At 47.1% G+C, this 16,282-nt stretch overlaps 1 protein-coding gene across 3 annotated transcripts in view; it reads left to right on the top strand.

Moving 5' to 3' along the window:
• The window catches only part of LOC124308962 (homeobox protein TGIF2-like), an 82,039-nt gene that overhangs the window by 36,375 nt on the left and 29,382 nt on the right, over positions 1-16,282 (top strand). Inside the window, exon 1 of one of the 3 annotated variants that reach the window (XM_046772160.1) lies at positions 14,521-15,679. The exons of the other annotated variants lie outside the window; for them this stretch is intronic. Within the exon in view, the coding sequence (XP_046628116.1) occupies positions 15,538-15,679 (142 nt within the window). The 5' untranslated portion in view covers positions 14,521-15,537. Of the gene's footprint in view, positions 1-14,520; positions 15,680-16,282 lie in introns of those variants that run through there. 3 annotated transcript variants of the gene reach the window in all.

Consider the following 16,282-nt stretch of genomic DNA (forward strand, 5'->3'; position numbering starts at 1 on the left):
GTGCACATACCTAGGTATAATATGTGTATGGGCATACATACGGATCGCGGACTCGATGCGCTTGAATGCCAAGCATTTTCTCACCGCGGTAAGGAATCCGATAGCATCGATTAAAGAAGCGTGTGCTTATGACAGATATAATCTAAATATACGGTAATATTGAAGAGACGACGATGGATAACCAGGTATTTCGCGTTCGTTTTCTTCTTTGTAATCTACCACCGGGCAGATTACGATACCGGACGAGATGTGGACCGGGTTAATACATCAGCAGCTTTCTATGCAAAACTGCTCGGGGCAATGCTGCTGGTCCCGGATACGGTATGTATGTACACTGATTTTGCTACGCTTACCTAAGGCGTTTTGCAGCCCGAAGGTATCGCACCTATATTAAGACACTGCAGGATCCCAGGGGCCGTTAGAATCGACTCTGAGGTACAATAGTGAGAAAGATGAAAAAAAAAAAAAAAGAAAATAAAAGTTAATTTACCGGCAAGCAATTACCAGAACAATTCCAATTACTCGAGTGCAGTGGCACGGCGAAAAGGGATTAAAGAACGCAGCTTGGGAGGTATTTAAATTGTTGCGAACATTTTTTGTCTGCCAACATCGCGTTTTTATTCCTGTATTATCAAAGCGAAAGAAAACCAACTACCCAACCTGAAGTATAATCAAATCACAGCTCAGTCTCTCGAGTGAAAAACGGCGATCTCTTCATTTCTGTGTCGAACTCGATATGCGGATAAACGCTAACGAGACGCACGCATCAAGATCCTTGATCCGTAAATCTGTCCATTATCTTTGTTATTCCAAAGAACGGTGTGTTTTTTTCTTCCAACACGGAGTAGAGATTTGTCAATCGAGTGCAGGAGAAGCCGCGTTTTCCTCACTTGCCGACGCAGTGCAGTTGACGTTGAAGTTGACTAAACTTAAACATTCGCTACATTGCCCCGTGCCTCGGCATCGAGGGTTGTCCGAGGTTCCCATAAGCTCAGAGAATTTAATACACGTTCGAAGAGCTTCCGCGCGAACGGTGCGTAGTTTTCGGAGACGTGCGTGCGTCGAGTGTGTGCCAGGATAACATGAGGCGAAGCATACTCGCCGCGCGGTCTCTCTGTTATGTGCGCATTCCATCCGCTCCCCGCGTTCTTCGCTAGCTATGTACGCGGCTGCGCGCACACACGCGTGTCCCTCTACAACGTGTCTATCTGATAACATGTGTAGAAATTCATACAGTATACGTATCTACGTCACGCCGCTGCGGTGCAGCTTCTCTCGTAACGCGACACGGAGGGTGCGGCCCGAGGAAGGGTAATTAAACGGCGATGACGCGTTCCGCGACACACGAGCTTTCCGCCGATGTGTAACATCGAGTCCGATCGGATCGAACCACCGTCGTCGCATCCATAGCGACCTGCCCGCCTCCTCTACGTCCACGTCCGTCCGGTCCATCTGTCTGACTCGTAACCTGTCGCTCATATGTGAGATTCCGGACGCGCATGGAGCAGGTCCCAATGCTGGCTGAGGAGGTATTCGGCGTATCGTGGGTCCCCCCATGTGTGGTGTGCTTTGAGCGAGATAGCGGAGCGATTATAGCGACGGATTCGAGCCACTCGTTTGCACGAAAAACTCGCGACTTTTAAGCTCGCTAAGGAGACCTTCGAAATCGGAGATCTTCCGGTTAGACGGGACGATCCTCGCCAAGCGGACATTTGACCCTGTGTTTTTGACGCGAAAAATACTGATCGATGTTGGAGGGAGAACGTGGAAGTTTCGCCTGTTCGAGACGCGTTGCATCGCCGTTTCTACCCATCGCCGTTGGTGGGATATGGTTTCAGTTGCCGGATGGAAAGAGAGAGAGAACGGCATGGTTGCCGAGTGCGAAGAGAAACAGAAACAGACAGAGAGAGAAAGAGTGAGAAGAGTGAGACAGAGTCATGACTCGGGGGTGAAACATGATGTTATGTGCCAGGGGCTGGTGTACATATATGCGTGAAAACAAATCGTGTATCAGGAGATCTAGACAAGCTGGAGTGTGTCACGTGAGTATACATGGGTATATCGCATATTTAGCCCTCTCCCTCCCTTCCAGCTCTCACTGCACGCATCCCTGATCGGCGAAGCATAGGTGCCCACATGCTCTCTCGATAGTCGTAAATTCACGTCGCTCTTGTAAAATGGCCATGAGGTAGGCGTGTTGGGACACTCGCCGTGTCTTGTCATGGTCAGCCCGTGAAACTATTTTTGCCTTTGATTAGACCTATCGGAGCCGAGCATCGTGTCTATTAGTTTAAGCGTTTGTTACCCGAGTACGGTGAGCCGATGAAGAGGTAAGGAGAGAGAAAGAAAGAGAGAGCGAGAGTGAGCTTGGCGGGCGTTCAGATAAAGCCTGAGATAGGCTGAGAAACCGTCGAAAAGAAGGGAAGAAAGGAGTTGCAGAGTGCGGGAGAGAAGACGGGAGAACGGTGCGAATGGGAGATGGTTTCTTTGATCGACAAACAACGTAATTTCAGTCCAAGGCTCTTATCAAAATGTACTTACGTTCACTGTTGCTGATAGTAAATTAAAATTAATATACGACCGCGATAGCTGACATTTTGATAAGATAAGGGAAAATATTGTTAAGTGGTTGCGGCTGTCAAATAGAGAACTGTCAAATCTGACAGCAGATAGGCCCTTCTTTTAGGTTGCCGTTTGCCGAGAAGTTTGTCTTTAAAATATCTCTGTCATACCCAGGTACTCTTAACTATTTTTTAGTGGAACCCGCACCGATGACCCCAAAATCTCGTGTTAAATCGCAGATATTATCCGTACTTACACTATTTTCTATTTATCCAGTCTTATCACGACCATGAGTTTTACCGTTATTTCATATATTCGAATAGGTGTTACAATACCGCCTCGAGTGAAATTAATAGGTACTCGTACCTACCCGCTTTCCCTTTATTAATACTATCGTGTAATACGTTACACAGCGACATATTTGTATTCTTATACACGTGCCTTGATCTTCGTCTTGGTTTATTTTTTCCCTCACGTTTTTTTATCTTGTATAGTTAATTAGAACAGATAAAGCGCTGATTGGACTTTTGCCTTGATATAAAAATTATCAGCAAAACTTCGCGCGCATTCAGGGTCGCTGACGTTTCTTTTCTTTTTTCGATTCTTTTCTGTTTTTTTTTTTTTTTTAGTAGTGACAATTAGTGGGTAAAAGTCTGAGCTCCCTTTCGAACGGACGTTCGCTCTCGTTTGCTTGATACGCATTGCGGTTAGAAAATTTTTATTTATTTTCCATCAGCTGTAGTATCGGAGCGAGGAGGGCGAAGGAAATTTTTTATTTTTAGAAATCGTTGATTTATTTTTCGCTCCTCTGGATACTATAACGACTTGTGCAAACATATGGAGCAAACTGGATGAGGTGCTAATCGTAATGAAATTGAGAATTTGTCGAGTCAACTTGGCGTATTTCTTCTTTTAGTGAGCGCTAACAGAACGACACGTGGGGTTCGGTTCGGCGCTATTTCGTTAACCGTGACGTCACGCGGGATCAGTAACGCTTGCGAAAGAACAACGTATATGTTTTACCGAACGGTGCACGTGTATCGGAATCAGGGGCGCCAAGCTTTGCCTACATTCAATTGTACCGAACGAATAAACCATTTCAACACTATTCTTCTTCATTTCCCTAGTATCCGGGCCTCGACGAGTCTAGTATAAATATTGAAATTGCTATTATAACCGCCTTCAGCGATCCCTTTGTCGTCCACAGCTGTGATCACCGTGCGCGCTGTTCCAGATCGAATTCCTTCCTCACTTCAAACTCTGAATTCACTCTTCTGCTCTTCCACAACTGTGAAAAGCCTACTATCCGTTGTGTCAGTGGATCCATTGTTTTTTCTTCCATTCTTTTCCCCTATTCAACCGTGGTATTCCTTGAACTTTCTCGTTACAGTTAAACACACACACACACACACACCCTTGAGTTGCTGCACTACACCGAGTGCAGGTCGTAAGTTGAAAACAATTTAATCTGTCTGGCCCCTTTCCCCCCGTGTGCAATGCTAATATAACCGATGAGCATTAAGAGCATTTCGTCATTGCGTTCCCTCGAAAACAAATCTACAACGCTGCGTACAAGAATTCAAGAAAAGAAACTTTGGACTCGTTGACGTCACCGTTGATCTATCAAGGCCAGTCATTTGGCAAACACCATTAAACGTCGTGACTAACGGAAGAAGCCCCTTATTTCACTCGGAGTTACGAAGGCGGGGACAATTTCGAAGCCTTTTGAACCCTCACTCGTACTTAACAACGTCCACCTCGGTTTCGAATACTTCTTCACTCTGCAGGTAATTGCCGACTCCTCAGGTTTGATTTCCAACAAGCGAGGGGTGATTTCCGTCTGTTCTTGTTCAAACTGTTCAATGATTCTTACATATATTCTAATAACTAACTTGTAGACTTTCATACGGCCAGACACCATGCAGAGAGTCACGGCGTGTCTATTGACGTGGGATAAAACCACCTAGCTGAATTCATCGCTTAGAGTACTTATAACGACGCTGAGTTATCAATGAAATTATCGACGCCGTCTGACGTAACTGAAAAGATAAACACACGTGTCGACGAAATAAGACCCAGCCGGCTTTTCACGCCGTTGTAAATCGATGGTCCCAATGCAGTTGGGACGTATTATAGGCACCGTGTGTGGTCTGTATAGTTCATGCCGCGACCCGATTGTTGCGCAAAGGCTGATTCCGAGGTAAAAACGTGGCGAATCGAGAGTGAAGAATATCGGCGAAGAAGCGGTTCAAACGGGCGAAGCATGTACCAGGGAATAGCACACGAGCCGACGATATTGAGTTAATGTCGTTGTTCGTTGGTTATTTTTAACTTTAAGTCACCCTGTTTATCCTCTTTTCTCCTTTTGCCATCAGTCTCGTTTCGCATTTATGCTGCACGACGACATGTCGTGCGATAATTAACGAATAATTGGATGTGATTGAATAACACCACCACGTAACGTGTAATGTGATGTACGACTGCGGATAACGAGCGAGTGTAACAGGACTGGACTCATAAATTAGATGCGAATCGAGGATTGGTACAGGGTTGTTTGAAAACAGCAGATCGTTACCCAAAAAGAGATGATCATTTTTGTCGGAAGTGTCAAGGCTTCGCCGAGTGAGAAGTGACCCGTCGCGATAACCCGTCAGAGATCAGCCCAGTCTTTAGCGGCAATAACCATCCCAGTAACATCTCCTTCGAGCAATAACAGCGAAGCGATGCAGCGCGTTCAACCCGAGGCTCTTTCCGCCAGCTCCTACGTCTTTCACCTTATTACACGCCGCAGCCTTTGCCCACCACCTTCCGCCACCTGAAACTTAATTAACAACCTGTGACTTCACATCCGCCCTTCTTCCCGTAGATTACCAACGATACCTACTTGATTCTAAAGCACGACGTACGGCTTATGAATTATTATCGGTCGTCGTTCTCCTCTCGCGAAACTTTTTCGAATCCAGAACAGCGTTTGTTATATTTATCTTATTAAATTATATGCAGACCAGAAATCAGTGCTTGCATCCAATGACCCGAGAATATCGTTATCGCAACAAAAATTTTACAAAGGTCCGTTGCACCCGATACGGACAAGCAGCGATATCCATTTTTGCTTCAGTGTGATTAATTAATATTTATTTCACGATTACGCGGACCTCGGATGTATCCGTGTAATAATAAAGATTGCTTTCGCGCACGTGTAGACGGTAAAACGTGGCCGTTTAACGCTCCGATACGTGACGCGCACAGCTTTCGGTCAAATATTTTGGTCAGCGAAAATTGATTGTTCAAACCACGGGAAGGTCGGGTGATTAGCCTTGAAGCTAACAGGGGCAACTGTAGGTACGCTCTCTCTCTACGATTCTTTGCTTATCCTATTCTCGCCGGTGATGTACGTCCTGCCGTCGCTATCACGCTTGCCATTATCGTCAGTATCTCAAACGCGAATTTTCATCCAAGTTTAATTTATGATCACCGAGATTTCAGCCGCCTCGACTCATTGTCAGCGAAGGAAACGCACAATGCCGCAGATAGCGCATTGTGCATACAGCGAACAACAATAACGCACGTTAGGATCGTAGCGACGAACTGATTACGACCGAGGGCAATGAATCGTGTGATGCAATCCGCAGCGACACTTGCTGTTATTCGCAATCGTTTATTTTATAATCACTTCATTATCTTATATTGCGACTCGTCCCGGCGGCACGCGGGTGAGGGGAATATTTGGTCAATGAAAAAATCATCTTTCGATGTTGTGTACGTGTTTTTGTATTCAGTTGCCTGTTCGTTTTTTTTTTTTCTTTTTTGCGTCTTGCGTTTTGCCTTTTATTTTCATTTTACCGAAATTTGACGATTGGGTTGAGCAGATATAGGCGATATTAACCCCGTGGGATTCCGGCTAGGTAAATATTTATTTCGCATAGTTGTATTTTCGTCATTTAGTTTGAGTATTCAAAGCTCGTGTTATACATCTACCGTCAATATATATCAATCAATCGGACGCGGTATTGGGATGCTGCATTTTTTCGGGAAAATAATATGAATCCAGTGGTTCCGTTCATACTGCAGGAATAAACAGGTCTTCAAAAGATGATTCAATTCTCGAAGACGCTTAACTGTCAGTCTAAAACCAGCTTTAAAATCATTTTCATCGTTTCTGGCTTATAGCATCGTAAATTTCAAGGATTAATGAAATCAATCATTACGACGGAATACAGTTCATTTAAATCAATTTTCGCTATCCCATCGTAACCAACGGATTAACCTTTCAGAACGATCGCTTCTTGACTGTTCCGCATTTATTTTTGGAGCATTTCGTTGTAAAAGGATTGAAACGAATGCTTTGTAGAAAATCACCTGCAAACTGGAAGAAGCCTCGCTGCAGCCTTTTGCAGTAGATCATTGAACAATAAGAAGAGCTATCATACCTGCGTTGCCTTACTGTCCCAACAAAATGTCTACGTACGCAAACGCAGAATACACCTGCTCTTTAAGCGAACCCCGATACGTCACAGAAGAGCGCTCTTGTTAAGAGCATATATGTAGCGGTTACTTGATTATTGTCCGTATTTAGTTCTATAATTATGGTAGATGCACTTACCTCTTTGCCTTTACATCGTATTTTCTTCGCGTATTTGTTTTCTTTTCTTTTGCTTGCTTTTTTTTTTTTTATATCTTTCTTTTTTAGTCTTTTCAAGACACGTGACAGTGCGATGGAATTGTGCCAAGACACTTTTCCATCATTAGCCAGCGATGGAGCCGAGAAATCCTCTCAACGATTTCAGGGTCCCCAGCATTGAATTTCGGGGGCCTCGTTTTCGCCGTTTCGAAAACGCGACCAACCACCAACCACTCCCGACCCTAACCCCATTAGCCGTAGCAACCTCGTGAACACGCAACGCGCGCATTCATCGCCCCTTTTTTGTGCCCTTGTTTTGAATTTCGTGAACCCAATAAGCTCCGCAATCAGTCACCCAGTTCCCATACTTTCCAAGGACACGTCGCGGATCATGCTTTTCGGACTGTGATGGGTATTTGGGCGAAAAACGGATCGCAGCACTCATACGAGATCTATTAATTAACACCGATGCTACGTTAGACGTATCTTCGCTTATTTTGTCAACTCCGCAGTGACGCCGGAGGTTTCCATCCGGCTCACCATCTATCACTCTATCCGTGGGTAACTCGAGATTTTAACGACGACGCGGAGACCAAAATTGTCGTGATAAAAAAAAAACCCTCGACTCAAGTAGGTTTATCAAAGTCCTTTGCTAGTTTTTCTCACTTTCCATCCTTCTGAGCTCCGTATAGTCCCGTCATCCATTCTTTCCAGTTCTTTCTCTCAGTTACGCGATTTGAGACCCGTTGTCGGTAACTCGTTTCACGGGCAAATCACTGCGAAGAAATATCAACCCTCGAAGGCCAAGGACGTTGCTCCGGTTCCAGAGTACCCGAGAGGTAGTTCGTCTGGCCTTCGAATCATGGAGCTGCACGGAAGGGTGAACAAATCGATCAGGGATGATGTTGGCTTGTCTTTTTTTTTCCTTCCTGGAATGAGCTAACCGGAAGCCTGGGAAAATGACCGCTCGTAACTGCCGAAACCGCAATCACCGAAAGTGCAAACAATTTCAGGCAGGTCTTGCGTAATACTAATAAAATTCATGACAATATAGGCGTGTCTATGTATATATCATGTATATTAATCTTGATCGAGATTACAGCTCAGCTGAAGAAGTGAGCTAAACGGCATGTAACAATATTATATTCGTCTGGTGTAAGCGTGCCGTTTCTTATAGATTGATCATTCGCAAATGACGCTCTCACTTGACAAGTATCACTAAATAGAATTGTAAAAAATTGGGAAAAGGATCAAGATTCATTAGGACGTCAAGACTTTATTAAAATAACAGACATCAAAAAAGATGTGCACTAATTCATAGGTCGAAATTCTCACGTCTGCTATTTTCTAGCCTCAGAATGTGATTAGGACGGGTCTCCTGCAGACGAGAGTAAATCTCCTACAGATGTCTGCGCATGGTTTTCGGTCGATATTTTCCACTTGGACCGTTCCGTATATCCGTGGAACGGGGCTTGGCATACGGACGATGTTCGAATCTTGAAAAGCCCGAGCTAATTGGCTTCTTCGGCGCAAGAAGAAAATGCCTTCGCCATCTTGTTCCGTCCTCCCAGGAAGTTTTCTGGGGAGATAGAGAAGAAGGTGGACAGAATTTGAAGAAATATCCATTTAACGGGTTCTTTCCAAGTCGTCAACCCGTCTGGTCGGGCCGAGAAATGCCTGGATGTTAAACGGCACGAGAGATTGTCACTCGAGGATCTCCCCGCCCTCTTGGCTTAGCGGTGTGGTACAGTAACCGGCGTAAACCCGGCGCGAAACTTGATACCTACAACGCGGCTTCTTCTCCGACATGATGCAGTAACAGCCAACAAATCAGCCCGATCACCCAAGATTTAGGCGAACCATCACCACCTGCCGAAGGAAGCCACGATACTGCGGTTTCCCGATACAATGCCTAATGGCCCGAGTAGAATCGCGATCCTCTAAACTAGGCGTGTTTGGGCTCAAAGTTGATTTGCGGTTCTCCGCGGGACGACACTCGAGTTATTTCCAATCTACGACTCGTGCTTTCGCACATATCATCGTCATCATCATCAAAATACCTGTCTACGGGTGATACAGTTGGTGTTCACGAAGAATGTCATGGCTGACAGAGAAAACAACTTGCTTCCTCTGGATGTGGGCGTGCGGCGAGGATAGATCGTAACCATGTAGGTTCATTCATGAAAACCGCTCGTGTACGCCAGATATAACCGGTACTACGTCAGCGATGTACTTTATACACGTACACATAGACATCCGTAGAGACACAGCGATATCGTAACACGTTAGGTACGTCCATCCGTCGCTCGGTTTCTTCGGTACGCGGTTCATTCGCCGTAGGCTTCATCCTTCGAGTTCACGTACCTGCAACGTACTTGGTCCTCTACACCCGGTCCGCCTACAAACTTACGTATATTTTGTACATGGACGGAGCCGATACGCCAGCCGCGGCCGCGTGCCGATTGCACCGTAACAAACCCGGCTGTTGCGTCATGCCCGATAACGCGTCCCGTGAGTGGAACGGATCGGCGTTTTCACGGCTCTTCCAAAAGTTCCGGAAGCGGACTGCAACCACGGAAGTGACGAACCACGTGAAAGGGAGAGCCGGTGAATCAGGGCAGCAGCCGGGGCTGCAGGTCGTCGACGATCCAGTATCCGCACGACGAGTGTGGGTGGCACAGCACGTGTTCACACACTGCAACCGTCACGGAGGAGTTTCGTCCTTTGTCAATTTTCACCCCTCAGAGTGCACATGCAATCCTGTCCCTCTTCGAGCGTCTTCTCGAAGGTGAGTGAGGGGCGACGAATCGCGGTATCCTGCAACGACGAGACACTTTTTCGACGTGCTTCACACAGTGTGATAGATCGCAGTCACGTGTCCTGTGTGCAGTCTATTGTATCTTTTACGCGCATACGAGTATGTGGCATATCACGGAGCCGCTTTGAGACACGGTGAAGATAAACTACTGTGGATAATAGGAAACAGGTTTCAGTTGTGCAATATCCTGCGTGCAGGCACATCTCCCCCTCCACAAATTGTACAGGTGTCGGTATCCACACCGCAGGAATTATTTACGGAAAAAGAGAATCATACTTGCCGTTACCACGATTGTATAGTAGGTATACATTCCGTGTAAAGCATAATGGTATTTAAACCGAAAAAAGGCGAAAACTGGCGCCGTTCGATCCCTGACAATTCAAACTTATACACAGTATCGCGGTAATCTACCGTACAAAATGCACGTACGTGTATGTCGAATTCCATAATAATTCTTTACACTATGTACCATTTGTGGTATGTGCTGTAGCGGAAAAATCGTTAACCGTAAATCACTTCGACACAATTCGATAGTTCATTTTACACCAAGTTCGGTGAGAGTCTATTCCGTCCAGTATATTTTCAGTTAGCTTGAGGTACGTACTTCTTTCGCTCTTTTGTTCGGGTGAATCAACTCGGTAGTACGGTTAAATCGAACGCCGATCTTTCCCTCGACCGGTGCAGCGGTTGAATAAAACCTTAATCGGCGTCCCTTAAAGGTTCGTCGACGCAATCAGACCAGATCGTCGTGTTGACGGAACTCTGGCTCGAGGAAGGGCACTGGCCCGAAGTATCTTTGTTCAGCTCTAGTTTGACGTCTTGCTCTAGTATTCGATAGTTTCTGCATCGATTCGAATACGGTGTCGACGAAGAGCCTGCATCATACCGCAGCATTATAATACCCGTAGCGGGCGGTATCCAATGAATCGGCATTTTTCGATGAACCGCTCGTGACGCGCGGTGAGATTCAAATATCCGATTGCGGTTACCGTCCTCGTACGCGTGTGTACGCACATGGACACCTTACGTCCACACACGCATCCGCTGTACTACACATAGTGAATTCTGTGGGAAAACATGCGATTAAAAGGCCACGCGCGCTACTCCGCGCTTTATCATCCGTCGGGGCCTCTCATATCTATATCATCTCGGCTCGGTTCGTCGCGCGATTTCGCGACGCCTTCGGGATTCGCGGATACGTCGCGATTCCGACGCTCGCCCCCCCCTCCGTTCCTCCGCGTCGCACCACACCGGTTCATTTTGACAGTTGCTAGTTGGGCTGACAACGCGTGGTCGCCGTCAGTCTTGACGTGTGCGTGCGCAAATATCTGCGTCTCCGCGCCTCCCTCCATCTCTCTCTATCTCTCCCTCTGACACGGTGCTCTCCCTGCTCTCCTCTCTACCAGCTAACTCGCCTCGGCAACGAGGAGTAATGCTTCGGCTTGTAAGTAGAGGAGAGCGGGGGTGGGTGTGAGCCAAGGCGACACTCGGATCGCAGTTATGTAAGTCACATTGCGCAACTCTCTACGGTCCTACTGTCATTATCGAGTCGTATACGCGAGCACATAAATAATATATAGGCAGTGCTTAACTATCCACTTTATACCACCGCGATTCTTACACACGCAAATGTATGCTCGTATAGATTGTATCTTTGCCTCGCGACCCTCCTGGTTCTGGTTCTTCTTGGTTCAGGTGAGTCCGTCGGTCCTCCTCTTCGCCCCTCCTCCGCCTCCCCTCTTCCTTCTACCCACTAGTATGTACATTATACATACTAACATACCACCGACAGGCGGCTTAACGCCCGACGACGACGACACTTGATACGCCGCCTAACAACGCCGTATATACGAATCGTTTTTTCTCATGTCTTAAGTTTTCTTTCATCTACAACGACGATACTGTACTTTATACGTATGTACGTTTAGTACCATAGGCATAACCGCGAACTCTGGCAGGTAGTCGACTTTAGGCATATGTATATATATATATATATATATATATATATATACGTTATACGTGGTTAACGTTTTGTATCGCTAGGGTTACCCGTACGTGATATATATATACACACATAAACATATCCACGTACACGCATCAAGATGTGGTCTCTTGACCGTATGCATAACGCATCGCACGGTATGCAGATAAATACACATCATTGTAAAACGACCCGCGAATATACGTTCCACGTACCGCGAGTCTCTTTCGTTCTATATCTTTCTTTTTAGTTCTAACATGTATAAGTAAATATTTTCGCCGAATTTGGGCGACTCGTTAAATATGTATGTTGACACTATCTTATTGTATCTATCTAGCAAATGATATATGTGTACCAAAAGACTAAACCCCTCCCGATCAAGGCCGATCAGTTGACGGTCTAACTGGGTCATTGCCATTGTGAACTTTTCGCGTAATTGTTACGTACGAAAAACTACGATCTGTTAGGTATACCTAACAAACGTCGTGTATGGATATGTTTATAGAGCGATTCGAGCTGATATTTTAATCGCGGTACTCTTACACGTTTCTTCAGGTTAATCCTCGACGTCGATTGTGAACGCCTGCGGAGTTTCTGTCACTCCAACGTTATTTGACTGTCGTACAAATTACACCCGCCGTTGTTCGTCGTTGACGAATTTTTCAGTCTTTATAATATATTTTCGAAATGCAATACCGACTAACGTTTTAGGCGAGTTTTTTGAATTTTAATATCAATCAATGATCTCGTTAAACGTTAATACCATGCGCAATATCTTTGCTAATATTCCATTTGATAGATCGTTCACTTGTTTATTGCGTTGACGTTTCTGTACATAACCCACATGTAACTTTACTCATCGTATTCGTGATGCCTTAGAGATTTCACCGGCGGTGGCAGGTCACTCATTATCTTTCTGCATATTTCACGATACGTTGATGTAAAATAGAGTGTGAGCACAAAGAGCGAAATGTCGCCATAAATCTATGACGCATCATGAAAAGGATCTTTCCAGCCACTTTGCTCCGCTTCGTCTTTGTGAAAACTTTAGGTCTTCCATTACTAGTTGTAAGATTTTTTCCGGCGCAAGACGAACGCCGGTAATTTCTGCACAGGAAATCATCCGTCCAATTGTCCCGACTCCCGGCTGTATGCAGGTACAGAACCCTCGGAAACAGTTACAGGCATATCTTCCCGTGTTACACGTGAAAACCGAAAGTACGACCTTTATCCGTTGCGACCGACCCTCGTAGCCTTCATCCGAATCCCCCGGCGACGGATCCCTGCCGAGAACGAATAAGAGAAACTGAAAAGCACAGTGAAGTTTTCCGAGAACAAATCCGCGCGGGACACTCGAGGCCAACCATTTGCTGAAAGTTGGAGCTTATAGGACGCGGTGTTCAATCCGGGGTTGCGGTACTTTCCGGTATACATAATGACGAAGGTCGACCCGACGTCTTCGACCAACCAATCACACCGCGTGGCTAATTTCATGTTGGAGAAAGTGCGGATGGGGGACAAACCTTTGAGCAGATTTCACTACCGAGGCAGAACACAGTTTCGTATGTTATTTTTTTCCCCTTTGAAATCGAAATATGAAAAGGTGTTTCATGTATTATCTGGGATTTTTTTTTCCGCCGCTAACTCAAAGGTACTTCACTAATTTTCGATACGACTCCGGCAGTTGACTGCATAAGGTGTTACAGTTACTACCGCAGGTGCAACCGGCAATCGCCATCAGACGTCACTGAACTCTCGGAATTTTCGTCGAATGAAGAGGGATCCAAGATTCGTGACAACGGTATACGATGAAACTTGTAAACGGCCTTGAAAAATGATTCATTAAAGTCGACGGTACGAACGTTCGACTGTGAAGTTTGGTTGAAAACGGTGTTAAATTCGTCTACGGCAAGATGTAAACATCGATATTGGCACGAGACTAGTATCGATGGTAAAAATTCTTTTCCTCAAAGTCTGCAACCGACTTCGTTCCGTCAGACACCTGTTCCCGATAGGGCGTTTATGCGTCGACGGTGAAATTTAGGTCAGGATATCGGGAGAGCATGGGACACGAGGAAGCGTGCCGGTTCACCGCGAACGTGGAACGTAAAATTAGATTGAAAATCGATGGTTTACGCCTCGGCGGAATATCGGCAAAGCTCAGAGCCGAGCGAGTCATCCTTAAAGCTCCTCCGTGCTTCGGCGTAATTTCTCAGGAAATAATTGGCCCGGTCTTCCGGACTCTGACGCGCAGTGACGATATTCGACAATCGGGCATATCTGCGGCTCTTCTCCGTCCGTCACGAGGCTCTCTAGCGCCGTTCTCGTCGTCGGTCGAGGCGAAATACGCTTACAATTAGAGTAGAAACGGCGGAACGCCAGAACCGGGTCTGGGGCAGCTGTCATAGGATACGTTTTCCCGCCAATCGAGCCGCCGGGTGGGGGAAACCCGAGGAGCCGGCGCGGGGTCGGCGACGAGGGGTGGCGCTGCCCCGGGCGTCTGTCAACCCGGCGTCGCCGTCAACGGCATTCAGTCGTGCACTGGCACTCGAGTTGTCAACGTGATTTCCGATCCCCGCGCCGTCGTCGTCGCCGCATTTCTCGGACCATCGTTTGTTTACTTCGCCGTTCCGCGCGTCTTCGGCAACCGGAAAAGCAGCAAGCCCAGTTTCGTGATTATTCGGCGATTCGACCCGTCTCGATCGAGGCTGGATTTTCAAGGATTCAAGATCGTTATCGTTGCACCTGGTAGGTAGGGACGACCTAACCAACAGACTATCAAATGCAGTCGTTAGCCGAGCGGATACCCGTCGAAAAATCTCTCAAGCCGAGAAAGAGCGTTGAGAAACCTCTGCGAATGTCCTGTTGCGGCGCCTGAGCTACGCCGTGAAACGTGGTTCTAAAACCACCACGACTGGCAGATCCAATAATATTTTCTCATCCGCATCAGGAGCGTAGATTTTTCGCTCGTACAGAGCGGCGTCGCGGCGAGTGCGAGTCCTTCGGAGTGTGCGTGGTTACGATCCGGCAATCCGTTGCGTACTACGCGTACGTGTTTGTCTGAATGACTAAAATAAAACCGTGCAAAGTCCGAGACGAGGTTGAAACACGCGGTCAAAACAACCTCTACGCGGGTACAGGAAGAGAGAGAGAGAAGGCTTGTCATACCGTTCGTCGAGAATTCTACTCAGGACTCTCCGGACCTCTGCAGGGATAATAATAAATATCCGCGTTACGGAGTTTGTATCGTATATCCCGGTAGTCGGTGTAATAACGAGTGTGCCGAGAAGAAGGATACACGCGGATCTGTCGTAGCGACGATTCGTGTTCGCAGCCTACTCTGCGAAAGTAATAAAAGTGCCTGAGAAGAATTAGAGTCAGAGTAGCAAAAAGTAGGGTAAAGTAAAGTTGAAGCAACGCGATAATACGGCGGAAACCGTACTACGAGGAGAAGAAAATAAGGATAAAACTTGTCACCGATCATCTCGAGCTGACGTGACCTTCCGAACTTGCGTGACGTTCCGAGGCAAGGGAAGATAGAAAGCTTCGAGAGACATGTTGCCGCCCGCAGCAATGCACCTGGAGCAAAGGATGAACGGGGATAGGGGTCTGCAACATCACTTGGATCACCATCGCACCCAGACAACGCCGACCAGGGACCCCCGTTTCCCTCACCGACCGGCGGTCCTGTCGCCAGGTAAGAAACTCCCTGCGAAAAGCAGAGCCCGACATCTCGAGGCAGCTGTCACGTCGTAATATAAATCTAACATATCGTCGGTGTCGTTGGAACGGCCGCGAGCGATTTTCCCCATTCGGCGGACGTTCGCGCGAGGCTTTGCCGCCTCCGCGTTCGTCACAAGGAACATCCTGCCCGCTGCGTGCGCGTACCAAGAGAGCGGTTCGAGGAGTAATGCCTAATTGAAAACTGTGCCAGAGGCCAGGCCGCGTGCTTACGTGCGTGTCATGGCGCTGACGTTTTAAACTTTGACGTTACTCCTCGGCGTGGGAAAGGACGCTTCGCTGCGGCGGCGGCAGCGGCAGCGTCGAATATCGACCGATGACATGCGCCTTTTGTGGGATACCTCCGTTTCCGGAAGCCGTAGCCTCCGCGCCTCGCATACCGCAGAATCCGGCGTACGTATCGCAACTTGCCGGAACACCAAAATATGACAGCCGCGGGCGTGCTCGTCTCCGGCCCCCGGCTGTCAATGAAATCGCTCAAATCGCTTCGCAAGTTCGTACGGCGTTTCGCTCGACCGACGGACATGTCGCGGCTCTCTTGGGCCATGGGACGGCTAGC

This window comes from Neodiprion virginianus, chromosome 1 (assembly GCF_021901495.1).
Source record: "Neodiprion virginianus isolate iyNeoVirg1 chromosome 1, iyNeoVirg1.1, whole genome shotgun sequence".
NCBI lineage: Eukaryota > Metazoa > Arthropoda > Insecta > Hymenoptera > Diprionidae > Neodiprion > Neodiprion virginianus.